Here is a 15630-nt window from a genome sequence, read left to right on the forward strand (position 1 = left end):
CTAGCTTGGCATCAGGAGTGCCCTGGGCACCTAAGCCTATTCCCATTCTGTGCAGTGGAAGACTCAAGTGCATATTTAAAGTAGGTAGTTTGTTATACTGTGTTATATTGGCGTATAACTTGTGGATGTTCAAAATGCCAACACCTAGAGTCTAAGTTCTCCCATTAGAGAATTATATCCTTTTGGAAACTGCCTCGATTTGGTGATTGTGTTCTGAGGTATTACTGCGCCCCATGAAGGCAACTAAGCACTTAATTCTTTCATAGATTAGCTAGAGTGTAATTAGTTTTTCAAAGATCAGATCAATAAGTACAGCATGTTGACTTCTAAAAATGTCATGTATGCATATGTTCTGATTTGCCTCTGCTTTTCATGGTACGAGCTCCAAAAGCTGGGATAACACTCCAGCTTCAAGCTGGAGTATGCTACCTTGTGTGTGAGGTGGTGGGAGAAGGTTTTTTGTGTTCTTTTCCCAGCTACATGTCAGACACAGAAGACAGGAAACCGGCACATTTTAATGGGAGAAATGTAGTTTTTGTGGTTTGAGATCCTTGTTTGAGGAACAAGGACTGGACAATGCCATGACAGTGATTAAAATTTGCTATGCAACTTTTGGAGTCCTAAAAAGATGTAAGTGCTAATACCAGCACTTCTACTGCATCTTTCATCTGAGAATCTCTCTTTTCTTAATGAATTTTAAGTGTGTCTTTGGGAGGCTGGTATTATTAGCATCATTTTGCAGACAAGTAGATAAAATGCTTGTATAAGCACATTCAGCAAGCCAGAAAAAGGCACAAATGAAATTCAGCAATACTAATTTTTTAACCTGTTTTGAAGCTACTATCTTGTACTTTCTCTTCTTCCAGAAAAGAGACAAAAGGCATGAATTTTCCCCCTCCCCTTTTTTTTCTCCCCATTGGGTCTTCATTGGGTTATGCAGCATGAAAGTGCTGTTATTGTGTAACATATCTAGGTGTGGATGTGGTACTTGAAAAAGTGGTAATCAGATAAGTTGCTAGGCAACAGTACCCTTCCTTTAATTTCCAAAAAGCCACTGAGTTTGCTTTCATGATGTAACATGAATTCTGTACTTCTTCATAAAGCAAGTGTAGGTGGAGTTTTGTAAGAATTGCTCCTTTTTAACTCGCCTCCTGCTTAACCTGCCATATTGCAAGGTCAGATTTGACCCCAGTTTTAGAGAAAAGTATTCACAGAACCTGAAAACAGCAGAAAAAATTGTTAGATGAGATAATGAACTGTATGTAAGTAAACAACCATTCCCTTCCATGTGTCTGTGAGTCTTGGTTCAACAGCTTATGGAAAACAGTCCATAGCTCATCCCGGGACCATGAAAAACAAGAAAATGGGTGAGAGACTTCTGTTAAAAGGTAGTTAAAGGGATCGGTGGCAAGCTATGAGAAGCTTAAAACACTCATAGTGGCCCATTGGTCCAAAAATGTTGAGAGCCATGGTAGTGCATGAAAACCTGAATGTAAACCCATCTGGTTCATTTTCATTGCCTTAGCAGGAACAGAATGGAAGGAACATGAGCAGGGATGAGTGTACACAAAGGACAAAGTGGAGAGTCTAATAATGTAAGACAAATCTGGCAGCAGGAGAGAATTTGACTGTGTGTTTGTTTGAAACCTGAGTTTCATTTCTGTAGTTGTTTTGTTTTTTTAAAAAAACAGCAACCCAGATTGCAGGATAATAATAAGAAAACCCAAAGACTGTTGGCAGGTATTCTAAAAGCATTTCTGCTTTTGGGGATAAATAGACACAGAAGCATTTGCAGACCCTGTAGCTATGTGGGGTTGTGGGCATCTGCACAAGCCTCTTCAGCTATTGGGTGGTGGCACAGCTTTTAAAAGAAATCTGAAACTCTGGAGGTCTGTTGTGTTTTTCAAGGCTTTGCCAGAAGTTTTCAGTAGAGACAGGGGAGCCATCTGAAGGTATCTGCAAAAGGATGCACCTAACCTTGGAAATCACTTGTTTCCATTGGGTGACTGCAAGTTGTTGCCTTACAGAGTTGTTTTTCCAATTACTCTGTTGTTGGTCCAGAAGAGAGGTGTTTCCTTTTGAGGAGGTGGGGACTGTGTAGCAGTGCATGCACTAGGTATCTCTCTGAGGTAATGCAGTCCTTTTGGAAATTTACCCCAACCTGCCATCTTTTGTGCTCTTGTCTAGCAATCTGTGTTCAGAGGTGTTCGGATCCCAGTTGATCTGTGTGCAGGTTCACAAGTTCTCATCAAAAGGTATGCTGGGACTTCAATTGAAAGTGGAATCTGCATCATCCTCTGTGTAAGTTCTGCCAGAGCAGGGTGACTTTCTGTGGAGACAGATACTAACTGTTGCCAAATTTGGCCCTTCTTTCCCAGAAGAAACCCAGGTAAGTCAAGGAGCAGCACTGTGATTTGGTTTCTCTGTTGGACAGTGTTACATAGTAGTTACATAAACTTGAGCTTTTTTAGAGCACTTTGGAAATAAGAGGTGTTAAATACTAAAATAGGCATTTGAAGGAATGCAGAAGTAACCACTTCCCAGTTGGGAATTTGCTTTCCTTTTTGTTTCCTTGTTCATTGTATTCCCATTTGATGAGCAGTACTGCTAAATTATGCTAATGTGTGAACACCAACCTACTGACACCAGGAATGTTGGTGTCTGTGTCAGAGGAAGAGCCAGGGCATGTGCAAGTGCTGTGTGGGAAGCCTGAGTCTGGCCTAGTAGTGGATATTCGATTTTAACTGTTTCTGTATATGGAGCTGAATGGTCACACCACTGTTGTTGGGGGTTTGTTTTGGTTTTTTCCTCACTACAGACATCACACATTTTTAATCATTAGTATTTCAACACAGAAAGTTCATTTATATACAAAAGAGAAAGCACATCCCCTTTTCTGAACAACTTAAGGGTTGTATTAAGCACATGAGCTTTAAGGTCAAATCTTTATCTTCACTTTGAGTTCACAGAAATGAAGTTTTTTGTGAAAGAGGAACTTCTTCTTGCTGGGTAGTGACATGTGATACAGGTCTGAGAGATGACACAGGTGGGAACTAATAGGCATTAGAGTAGTGTGGGAGTAGTGTTCAAATGGCTGGTGAGTTCCTTGGTCTGGTGAAGCCCCACGGGTGGCCTGAGTGCCAGTGACAGAAAAGAGGCTGAACTGAGCAGGACTATATTGTCCTAAAGTTAGGTTGGTTTGGAGCTTGTTGTAATATTCACGTTTCTGCATTGAAGGAATTAGGAGTGTGTGGCAGTCGCTTATTTTGTGTAATTTTGTTCCTCTTTTACAAATCAAATTACAGACAGATCTGACTAAAAAGTGTTCTCAGTGTTCCTTGTGATTCTAGGGAAATACTTTTTCATTTTTGTTTGCATGTGTCTGATCAATAGTATATAGAAACCTATATACAACTGTGACAAAATGTGTGTAATAAAAACAGGACACATCCACATAATTGTTAGGAACATCAGCTTTAGAACAATTTATACCAGCGATAGCAAGCAACCAAGTTCATTCCCTATTTGGTGTACGAATACCTAGCTGTTAAAATAGCAACCATTCTTCACAGTAAGAGAGGCTCCAAAGTAGATGCAAGCCTCAGTGCATAGGCAGAAGGTGCTAAATGTGTTTCTATAATACTCATGTTACATTGATTTAATTAGTGGTTTTGTGCTATTCTTTGCTCCTTCCGTCTTGGTGGGGAGGTTTTGTTGGGGGAGGATTAGTTATCTGATCTGCATTTTTAATTGGAGTGGTTCTGTAGTTCAGTGTTAGCTAAATAGAAAGTGTATGGATTTTTGGTTTTTTTAAAAGAAAACATTTCTCTTGAATTCCTGTTGGACTTCAATGCTCAGAAGTTCTGAGAGTCATTTGGATCATGTGAGGATCCCATCAGTTACACAATCTGACATGTTGCTCTAACTTCTTCAAATGCAATTAATCCAGAAAAATGCTATGTATAGACAAGCCCTTGGAGTGGAAGATCTGTGAGGCTGACACAGTGTGATGTTGGATACTTGTGTGTTGGAGCTGGCACCTTGAGGCATCACTTCAGTGAAAATCAGGAGTGTGGTGTCAGTGCTCAAAGGGGAAGTAGCCCAGCTCATGGGCTCTGCTTGCTGGAGTCATGCGCCTGTGATGCCTGAGCCCAGCATGGAAGGGAAAGGCAGTCAGGTCAAGGGAACAAGGGGAAGAGGCAATACGGTGCCCCTAGGAATGGGCTGGGATGGAAAGTGTGTGGCAGGGGCAAGGGCCTGTTTAGATGAAGGCCTGTCCTGTCCTGGAGTGGGGTGGGGTGGGGAGAAAAAGAAAAGCGTGTTGATTGGAGAAGTGAGGAGGAGAGGATGTGGAGAAGATAGGGAGAAGTGTTAGGAGAGGGAGGATGGGGATGAAAAAGAGTCAGCGGTGAGACTTACTTCAAAAACTAGGGAATCAGCCAGGAAAATAGAGATAAAGCACTTCAAGGGTTAACGGAGACTTTGGCTGAGATGGCAGCAATGAAGAACCTTTGGTCACTGGCTCCAGTGAAGTTGCTCTGTGTGTTTGCTGTGGCTGGGATCCAGGACAGTGGAGAGTTGAAAGGTTCAAGCTTCACCGGAGGAGAGGCAGCTGCCAGGGAGCTCCCCTGGGACAGGGGCAGGAACAGGCACCTTCCTGGGGTTCTGAAGAAGCTGGGTCTTCCAGAGCCCAGTGCACTGGAGCTAAGCCACCCATACACATAGCTCTTTCATTGCTTTTAAAGCTTCTCTTGCACTGTACCTCATTAAGATTAACCTGTACTTCTTTGGTTTAGGAAGGCCGTCTGGTTGGTGTATTAGCTATTGGTCAAACGCACCTGGTCCAAAAACGGCGGTCGTCTGAAACAGCTCGGGACTGCTGGAGGCAACCTGGCCAACCCACGGATGCTGTGAACCAGGAGCTGGCCAAGAAGCACGAGAGCTCCAGGATTCCCTAGAAAAGGTGAGGTCTGGAGGGTGAAACTGTTGGGAATGCATTTGTAGACCAAAAACCAGAGCAGCTCTGAGTACAGAGCTGTGTCATAGATGGAACCAGTGAAATTTAGAGTGCCTAAAGGATGGGCAAGACATGATGTTTCCATCGGTTGAAACTGCAAGTTGCTTCCTGGAAGTCGTAAGTAAGATCACCCCTGGCACATTTTGCCCTTGGTTTCTGTCTGCTTTGACTCACATCATTCTGATGGCTCCTAATTTCTATTGCCAAACTTATCCTAGTGTTGTTGTCTCTCTAAAACCTCACGCTCTGCTAGCTTTAGGGAGTTAAAACAATCAGGACAGTGGAGCAGTATCTCTGAGCTAAACCAGAGCAGTAGGTAAAGAGCAGAGGGTTGCTCTTTCTGGTGGTAAAAGCACAGGTGTGTGTCAGATGATGAGGAATCTATTCCTGGCCTCAACAAGCAGTACAGTCTCTGCACCTGATTCACCAGTGTGTTACTAAACTGATCTTTTTAGACTTGCCACTCCCTTGTACACTGTGTCAGTCTGTTACACTTGCACAGAGTGGATGTAAAGTGCTATCAAATTGGAAGGGTGATTTATATCCCCTGTATTGATCCTGGTAGAATAGCTGGACATTGTGGGACCAGAATCACAATCTCCAGACCCTGCAGCATTGTAAGAGTGCTCTGTGTGTCTGCAGGATGCGGTGTGTTGCCCTAACAGGAGGTTAAGGTGTTGCATACAGCTTGCAGCAGTTCAGGCTACAGTATTGTTTTCCTTATTGTGGATAAGGTTTCATGGGGAGGTTGTGCACGGTACTTTAACTGGGAAGTTGCTTTGAATATGTAGGTGCCACATACATAAAATTCAGATTCATGTAGCACCTTCTTTCCTCAGCCTGTCCTTTCTCGGGGACTCTCATCACTCTCTTTTAGTGACAGTGCCCAAGAGATCCTGTGCTGGGGTATTCTGTTGTCCTGCTTGTGTATCCTGCTCCGATGGACCCCTATCCCTCTCTGAGGCCAGGGAGCAGACCCAGCCAGCTGCTGAAGGGAAGCAGTAGACTCCATTGTGGCAATGCTAACTGTTGATAGGTGGGTTCAGCCACCGCCTGGAGCTCTGACTGTGGTTTTCCTCACCATTGCGTAGCTGAGTACAAGGCTTCAGCTGGGCAAAAAGTGTCAGCTACTGAGCAGTAAAGTCTAGACGGCTGCTGCAAGGTTAGGACAAAGCAAGGCTGGAAGGCTGCTGGTGATGGACCCAGCCTTGGAATGAGTCCAGTGGTTTTGTCAGCGATGCTGCCATAAGTACTTCTGAGGAAAGCTGTGTCTGGCAGGTGCTCTGATGTATGGTACTAGTGCTGTGAGTAGAGCAAATGCTGCTGATCGCCTGCCCTCAAGAACCATCAAAGGAAGTGCAGACGTCTCCTATTACTGTTAAAACAAAAACTGAGCACCATATGGGCACAAGAAAACATAGATCCATTGGCAGCAGCAGAAGACTATGAATTATTTATTCCTCCAATACCTCCTGTATGTTCCATCCATGGAGGCTGTTCAGGATGCTGTCTGCTGGAGATGCAGACAGATCTGCTTCCAAAGCCACAGGGACACAACCCTGCAGCCTGTGATCACCACTCTGCTCAGCTCATGCGCAAAACTGGCTTGTGCATTTTGTTGTGATGTCCTTGAGGACAGAGAAGTAACCTTTGATCATCCTGTGGGCCGTTGGTAGGAACAACGTTGATAATGACAACGAAACTGGGATGTGCCTGGTAGTGCCAGCCTACAGTTGGCTGTGAGGTGAAGGCAATGAGTTAGGACTAAGATGGAAGCACTGAGTGCTCTGGCCCATTTTGCAGAAGAGAGGTGGAGGGCTGCAGCTTTTGTGTAGTATTTCTTTGGGTTTTGTAACACCTTTTCCTCTGTCAGTTAGTTCCTAGCTCTGTCTTGCTGAGAAGCCAAGTGTGATCTACTAAAAGTTCCCTGAGCACAGGAAGGATTATTTTCTCTCCATGCTTTACTGGAGAGGAGTGTGTTTAAATGGCTATTTGGGAACATCTGTGTAATATGTAGTTTTTTTCTCAACTGAGTTATTAGTGGGCATTTGTATATGTAACAGTTTTCGGTTGTCATTAAATTTGAGAGGCACTAAGGACTTACGGAGCTGCAGAGACTAAATTCTCCTCTGATTATTCCATGAAACTGCTCTGAGCTCAGGTAAGAGGTACCCAGTGTGGGAGAAAGCATTGCTGAGGATTTGTTCAGAGGCTGTTCCTCAGCATGAAATATGCATACTTGGATGGGGACAGCTTTTCACTCTTTTTTTTCTTTTTTCCAGCTTGTTGGTATGAAGATTCCTTCAGCCAATTGACACAACCAGGCTGCACCATGCATGCCATATTGCAAACTTTTGAGCACTTTTTTATCATTTTCCTTCTGCATCTGTCAGAGTTGCTCTAGGCTATTAGGATTTTGCTGAGAGATACTCAGATTTTCAGTGTGGGAAAAGCTACCTGGAACTAGCATCTGCTGAAGAAGTGATGAACTTCTTAAAGCAAGAGTTTAACCCTTGCCTTTACAGCTGTCTTGTAATGTGCCTGACCCCATTTTGACAGCACTTCAAATGTTCTTAAAGAGCTTTGAGGAAAGGAAGTGAATGATACTTCAGTCAAAGCAAGACACTATAGTTTGTATCCGGAACAGTTTTCAGCTTCTCATTATGTCAGCTACTCGTACTTGCCCAAGAGTGAGCTGCCTTTGGAGTTGTCCTAGTCCAGAAGCTCAGGGAAGCTGTGGAGGCTAAGATAAAATCCCAGACTGTGTTTGAAAAGTCTCCACTGAATGAAGTGGTGGAAGCGTCCCAGGGGAAAAGGTTGCTCAGATAGATTGGAAGGCGGGGGAGGTTTCACAGAGAGCTCTCACAGAGTAAAGGGCTAGTCCTGCAGGAGGTAAAGTGTGTTTGTCCTCTGTGGTCTTGACAGAAGCAAGACGACAATAAAATATAAGAATACTATTTGGGATTTTTTTTATTTTATTTTAAAAAAAAAGTGCAGGAAAGCAGCAGACAAACAGAGCAGGCAGTAGATTTGTAGTTTCCATAGTGATGTAGCTGTAGAAGCATTTGTAGGCTGAGCTTCGCCCTCACTGCAATCACACTTGAAGGCTATGAATATTCAGCTTCCCTGCCAAGGAAATGTAGATATACATCAAATACAGGAATGGCTGCAAATGTAACTGCCTGTTCATGATTTATGTTTGCTGTATTACCTGAAAATGTGGATGTTGGGAAGCTCAGCTCCATTGTGGCTTATTTCTCCTTTATCAGTTGTCCTGTACTGAAACAATGCATCAAGCTGTTGTAGTACCACAAATCTTTCTGCACCAGACAGTGATGTGTTAACCTTGTATCCTTACATACGTGCACATCTCACAACACTGGTGCCTGTGACTCTGCTCACCCACACTGATTTCAGACATGCACTGATTAAGCAACATACACCTAACTCTTTCAGAGCTTGGTAACTGGTCAGAGTACTGCCCTGTGAAACTTGGAGAGGTGTGCTTAAACCTATGCTGTTCATAGCCCTGACCTCACTTGTTCCTGGGAGCCAAAGACGTGAGCTGCATGTGAAATTAAGCCATGGTTTATTTTAATTATCAATTTGACAATGTTTTAGTAGTAAAAATATAAGACCTTTGGGGAATTTTCCATATGGACGGAGCTGTTTGTGACTGTGAGTGGTTGACTTTGAAAGCCTTTAAATCTGGCTCGAAAAATAAGTTGGAGTGCAGAATTTTTCAGCATCTCAGCTGATAGATTACCAGCGGGTCACAGAGGAAGGACGATGCTCCATGTGAATGCTGGGTGCACACACCAATTAGGCACATACCTATTCTGCACCCCCATTACATCGTCCAGTCTTCGTGAGTCACCGGTGTTTGTGCCTCATCTTCCTTTTCACTGGTACTGCTGCTGGATGCTTCTTTTGTTTTCTCCCTGAACAAGTCTCTCTTACTTTCAGCATTTGTTTTGCTTGTCTGGTGGATGTAATGGGTCATCTGTTCTCTTTATAGAAAGGAATGTTAATTATTTTCAGAAGGCTAATTAGGTTGCTAATGAGAAGCTCTACTGCAGTAATATTTCCTTTAATTACTCACACGCAAGTGCTGTACAGAGAAGCTTATTGAATATGCTGTTAAGTACAAATGCTTATATCTGGCTTAGAGATGCACCTTCAGGCTCCTGGAAAGAAATGCTTTGTTAAACTTGAGAATTCATGTGACACAGATGACTGAGCAAATGAGGCCAGTGCTGAGAGCTGCTTGGTCGTGCTGCCTTTCTGACTTGCTGTGACTTGGGCGCTCCTGCGAGCGACCGGCTGCAGCTGCTTTCTGGTTTTGCTTGATGGCTTTTGGCAGTGTCAGTGACCAGTTGTGCTACCTGACAAACTGATCTAGAGTGAGATGCAGCCCTCGCACCAGATACTTTAGCCTAAGTAGCCAGATGGCAGCCAGAGGCACAGAGAGGTGGAGGGACTCATCCCGGGCCGTGTGGCAGATGATGGCAAACCTGGTAATAAAGCAGCAGTTTCATCAGTCCTGTGTTAGTGTGCCTCACTATTTGGCCCCTTTTGCCTCTCTGAGGGCCAATGTAGCTCACTACAAGACTTGCATTTGTTTTTATGTTGCTTCATGAGGCAGCACAGCTGCTCAACAACTCATCTGTGTACCCAACTTGGCACTGAATTAGGAAGGTCCTTTTGCTTCTCCATCTGAGACCTGGTTGTTATTTGCTTCTCTTCTTTATCCCGCTTTGTTGTAGAGATCTACATGCCTTTTCAGATTACTTTGAGAGTGCTACTGGATTCTAGGTGATGTAGTACTCCTAGGATGAGAGTTGTTGGGGTGAATCTCCAGCATCCCCTGCTTTTTAAGTGCTGAGGCTTCATGCAGCTTTGTAAAAGAGCTTCACTTTTTGATAGCATCCTCTGATTTCCAGTTCAATTTTGGACTCTGCTTTCAGCCAGACTCTTGGAATCCTTTACACACCAGACCACTACTGGGGAAGATGATGAGGGAAGGCTGATGAATGGGGGCCACTTCCAGACATCACAAAGTGCTCCCTCTGCTTATATGCTGATCATCTTAGACCCTGTTGGAGAAGGAAGGAAGATCTGTCAGTGTTGTGGATGCAGTGCAAAACTATATGTTGCACTGTACTGCCAAAGTATCTAAATGCAGGTGACTCTGAAGAGTGACTTAAGCATAAGAAGTACCTAAGAAAACTACTGTCAGCATAAGTTAGCAAAAGTCACCCTCTGGTTATTTTCAGGAACAGATGTGTGCTGGTAGAACAACTTGTATCTGTGCTCCACACATGCATGACTGCCTTGGCTCAGGCACATTCATTTAAAAGTTAGCTTTGCATAAGTAGCATCTAAATGAACTTTGCGTGTCGTTACAGCTGTGAGAACTCGGACAATGAAGGTACACTGAAGCAAGCTGGTTAGCTGCAGTGTACATACAGGTTCTAAGTTAGTACAAGCCTATGCAGAAAGAGCACACTTGGAAAATGTCAAGGTATCTATTTTGAACATCTTGGCATTGCTATGAGCTGTTGTGCAAATAGTGGGGATGGTGCTGCTTAGTGTCTGTGTAATGTCATGGTTTGTTGCTGCATGTTATGAAGACTAATTATATAACAGAAGCATATTTAGATTGTTTTACTCATGGTGGGAGATAACAATTGAATTTCTTACTTATCCTACCAACAGTGTATTGCTTAATATCTAGTGTTGTCATAATAGTTCTTCTTTGTGTATCTCGAGAGAGGAGTGGATAAGCTGACCAGAATGTGTGCCTTCAGGACTGTCAATAGTAGATGCATGATTCAGGCATGAAAATGACAGCTCTTAAGCTTTTTACATAAGCAGGGACAAGATAACATATGGTGCCTCTCTGGTTCCATTTGCTATGGGTCACCTGATGCTCTGTTCATTGAGCAGATTTTAAAGATGCTTTAAAAAGAGGCTAGGGTTTGGGGGTTTTGGGGAGGATGGCCAGTGTGAACAGTATCAAACTGTTTTACTTAAAACTGGAGAATTCTTTTCTTGCCTTATCACAAGACAATTCCCAACACGTAGATGAGAACTGGCATCTTTGTTCAGCTGGCTTTTTGCCCAGAGGCATGAGGTACCTATTGTTGCCCAGAAGGCAAACAAGATAAAGAAAAGATCTTGTTTGATAAGATCTGAAATTACCCCATGTAACCTCACATATTTCACTGAGGTGGATAATTCTGTATTGTACATGCTTTAAGCACCTCTGAGTAGGTTCTGTAGAGATGGAGGAACGGTAGCATGAGGAATGCTGAAATTTCCTTTGTCTTCAGGGTGCGTCCATCTGTAACTGCTCTACTAACTACAAATGGGAGCCTCCAGAGACAAAGAGTGTAAGGAAGGTACCTTTGTTAAGTGCCTGAATTTCATGAATGAATTTAGGCCTGTGCTGTGTGTATGGAGTGGGAGATGCTTATATGGAATTCAAAGGTAGTAAAACTTTGTCATGCAAATAATGAATTTGTTAGAATGGTATCAAGTTGCAGTACTAGTTTAAGGCAGATGACTGGAGGCTGAATCTCAAAGAGAAGTCACTGTCAAAGGTGTGTTTGAGTCAATGACAGCTCATTGTGCCTGCCCAAAGAAGGGATCCGGGTCCTTTCTGCTTGACTAACAACTGTACTGCTTAAAATCACAACCAGTTGTTTAGAGTGTATCTTTAAACTTTTCAGTGGACAGCAAAGCATGTTGGGAGTTAAGGAAACCACAGACAAAGAGCTGGGCAGAAAGGCAGGGAAAGCCCTGCTGTGTCTGGGAGCTCTGCAGCCAGTTGTTTGTAGGGCTCTTGTCACCCTGGCCAAGGCCAGTTTGTCTCAATACAAAAGGACAATTTCGTGGTAGCTAGGTAAAGCCTTAGGTTACAGTTCAGTGGAAAGAAGCCAGCTGAGTTGCCCTTCCATCCAAAGGCCTCTTCTGCTGTATGCGTCTCCAGGCTGGCAGGCTTGCCTCTGTGCTGCACAGAATAGTACAGCCACTGTCGTTTTCTTTTCTGATTGTGTCTGTCAGGCCCCATGGGGAAACTGAGTCCTTCGGATCAGGTGCAGAGTTCAATAAGTTTCCTCTGACGAGTTGACAGAAATTAGTGAAGGCTTGGTACTTGACAGAAAGAGAAGCTAATTATGAGAGGTGTTAAGAACAAACTGAACTTCACAGATGGGAAGTGGTGATCTTACCACTTCCTCTCACGTGTTTCTGTCTGGTGTAAATGGCTCTACATAGCCTGGTAGATGGCATCTCTTCCAGTGGCCTGCAGGCTTTGGCCATTAGGCTACCATGAGACTTCAAAAATAAGCCTCTTCTGGGAGCCAGGTGAAGTGTGTTCAGTTCAGTGCTCGCTTTTCTTTAAAGATCAAGTGCAATGTGGTTTCCTAAGGAGCAGTAATACATTTTGTTGGGTCAACTGGTAACGTGGAGGGGTGGAGAAAGGCGGAAAGTGTCAGACACTCAGGCTGTTTCTTTCAGCTTGAAGCTTTTTGAAGTTGAGTGTCAGGTTTCTGTCTCTGATCTGACCAAAGCAGTAAGATCAAAGTTACTGAAAACATAGTCTAGGTCTGCAGTAGCTGATTCTCCCTGGTGTGAGCATTTTGCTTGTGGAGCCCAGCAGTAGGGAAAGATTGTGCACATCACAACCCAGGATGGACAGAGACGCTGGGCCACCAACTCTTCCTCCTTTGCACTTGTGCTCCCACGTGTCCCTGAGGCCCCGTATGACCATCACAAACACTTTTGTAAGAGGAATTCAGTGTTGGTGAACCATACTGTCTGGACTGTGCAGAAGGGACATCTGTGCTTTTGTAAATGAAAGAGAAGTTCTGATAGTGAGAACACAAACTTTCTGTGTTGTGTATCGACGTGAGTTATCTGTTCTGGAAAAAAAGCAGTTTCCAGAGGCAAGTGAAAGAATCCAGAGTCAACTGGTGCCTGGTCTCTCTGGAGCAAAAATTGCAGCAAAAATTTGCAGTAAATTTGCAGCAAAAATTTCCAGTAAAAGAAGCAGGTAACTCTCTGAAATGTTGCTTTGAGCTTTAGCTTCAGCAGATCAGGAGAGAGTGCCTTGGATCTGTCAACAGTTCCAATCTTTTTTTTTGTCTTTCCACACGCTGCTGTTCATCACAGATTTAAGTGACGTGGATTGTGTCAGGGTACTACCAGGCTAGGATTTTAGGTACCCTTACTTCACTGCCTTGACCACAATATTTTTCTCTGCCAAGCTTCATTTTCAATGTGAAATGTTGAGTTTTGTCCTTTTTGCTTTTTACTGAACCTGGCTTCCCTTCATTGCATGCTGGTTCTGGCTTGTTTCTGCAGATTGTTCAGAAGAGCTGGGCTAAGCATATTTGTGACTGTCATTGACCTCTGAATCATCCAAATCAATTTACTATTGTAGTGTTGGAGTGGGCTGGTGCATTTGCTTTGTAGTTTGCTTTGGAAAGATGATGACAAAAAAGCCTCAACCCTTTTCAAAAAAAGAAGTCTGAATTTCCAAACAGCTTCAAGAAGTGAAGAAACCATGTGAGATGGGTCAGACATAATGTCTTCACCTTAATGTTGTCTTTGTGTTTGCTGCCTCTCTATGGACAAGGGAAGTGATACTGACTATAGCAAAATCTTGTAAACTCTCAGCATATTCTCAGGGTAAATTCTCTCCCTTCATTCATCACCTTGTCTTGGGTTGCTTTTTCCTGGTAAGCCATGATGTGCATGATGTTTTTGGAATGTCAGATTTGCTTCAGTCAGCTAATACATGCATTAAGCTCAAGCTTTCAAAAACAGACATGAATTTTGATTGCCACTGTACTCGAGTACAGGGTTTGAAATGAAGGGACCTGCCTCCCGGGAGCTTATGAGTCAGGCGGTTGCCCGTCAGGGAACTGCGAGTGCTCAGGCCTAGGTCTGAAGCCACGGGCTGTAAACTTGTATCAGCTTTTGAAAAAGGCATTCTAGGAACTCCGTTGTGCTCTCACTGTAGAGAATGTTATAAGGTTATAAGATAATGGTGAATGCAGCAACTGAGCACCTAAAAATGTAGGATGGCTGAACAGGTTCTCAGGGCAGGTCGTGCCTCCCTGGATGTGCCATCTGCTTAGGGGCAGAGCTTCCATAGTGCTGCCCTGCTCCTCTGTGGTGTTAGTGGGAAGCTCTGTCTGCTCCTACAGCAGGGACCTTGCTTCTAAGTCTCTGCTTTGTCCTGAGGATGCTTCAGGGCCACTGGTCTCTTGCTAGGCACTTGCTTATTTGAGAGCTGTAATATCAGCAAATACTGGGGACTCCAGGCAACTTTTCCAAACAGGAGAGGGTGGCAGGTAAGGCACAGGAGTCTGCTAGCAACAGGCTTGGAGAGGGACATGGCCATAGCTGAAAGAGATGCTGGGGAGATTCGGGGATAACACTTCCAGATGACAAGTTTGGACTCTGTCATTTTTGACAGATTCACCTTGCAAGTCTGGTGCTTGCTGGGCTCTCGAGGGGTCTGAACTTCTGTCAGGAACATAGCAAACATCCCTCTTGGTCACTGTAAGTAGAGAGTTGGTGCCTTAATTTCTTCTCAGGTTGTTGTGGTCGCTGTGGGCTGAGGTGTGTTTGAGTAACATGGTGCTATGTGTGAGACGGGGCATGAGGAGTCTCAGCTTCCTGCACTTCTACTGCCATTCATGAGATCACGTTAGTCAGAAAACTATTCTCCAAATTAACAATGTCTTCCTGTTTTCTCTTTGTTCTCTGAAAAGCCCTGCCTCTACACTCCCTCCTAAGAAAACCCTACTTTTCTCTTTCCCACTGTGAAATGGTGCCTTCTGGGCAGCCCACACACAGGCATTACCAGTAAGAGCTGTGCTTCCCCATCCCCTTGGCTTAGTCTGGTAATTGGATTAATTTAATCCCCTTTTGTCGTCATTGTTTTTTACTGTCTCCCAATTCTATTTCAAACAGATTTGAACGATAGGCAGGGATCAGAAGCTGTGCCAGCAGGTACAGAGTGAACCAGGCAGGGGAAGGAGGAGTAGCAGGGAGATGATGTGCCTTCTGAGAGAAAGGAGCTAGAGACAAAAATGAGAGGAAGATGCAGATTGGAAATGGCTGTGCTTTCTCACTTGTGATACGTGGTGGTGTGGGGACAACTCAGAGGGAGAGAGACAGCGTGTGTACCAATGGAGATGGAGTCCAGAGAGAGATGCAGCAAAACCAGATGATTAATACATTCAGGACTGACGAAAATCCCAGGGCTCCAGATCCATCCCGAATGCGCTAAAAGTAAGGAATGGACATCGAGTCTGTATCTGGAGACATCTGTCTGTGGCATGCTTTTAGCTTTGTTGCAGGGCTTGATTAATTGATCTGCTGGAACTATTCCATGCTTGAGTACAGTTGAAATTCTATTTTCTGAGCCACGGTTAATTGAAGCTCTCAGCCACCTGAAGGAGGAATATCTCCTCAGAGTTGTGACTTCAGCATATAAGTACCGCTAAGACTTTACTGCATAAATCTTTAAACACCGATGAACTAATGTCCTGGGGCCAAATCCAGCACCGGTTCTGTAAACCCTTACTCCTAAT

General features: G+C 43.9%; 1 protein-coding gene across 7 annotated transcripts in view; it reads left to right on the forward strand.

Moving 5' to 3' along the window:
• The window catches only part of TMEM229B (transmembrane protein 229B), a 55709-nt gene that overhangs the window by 21971 nt on the left and 18108 nt on the right, over positions 1 to 15630 (forward strand). For 5 of the 7 annotated variants that reach the window (XM_061998751.1, XM_061998752.1, XM_061998757.1 and 2 more), the window contains one exon: positions 4797 to 4963. Coding sequence is in view for 1 of the 7 variants with exons in the window: in XM_061998757.1 (XP_061854741.1) it covers positions 4797 to 4958 (162 nt within the window). In the remaining 6 variants the exon portion in view is untranslated. The remainder of the gene's footprint in view (positions 1 to 4796; positions 4964 to 15630) is intronic. The other 2 variants (XM_061998756.1, XM_061998755.1) reach the window with 1 other exon arrangement.

This window comes from Colius striatus, chromosome 6, assembly GCF_028858725.1.
Source record: "Colius striatus isolate bColStr4 chromosome 6, bColStr4.1.hap1, whole genome shotgun sequence".
Lineage (NCBI taxonomy): Eukaryota > Metazoa > Chordata > Aves > Coliiformes > Coliidae > Colius > Colius striatus.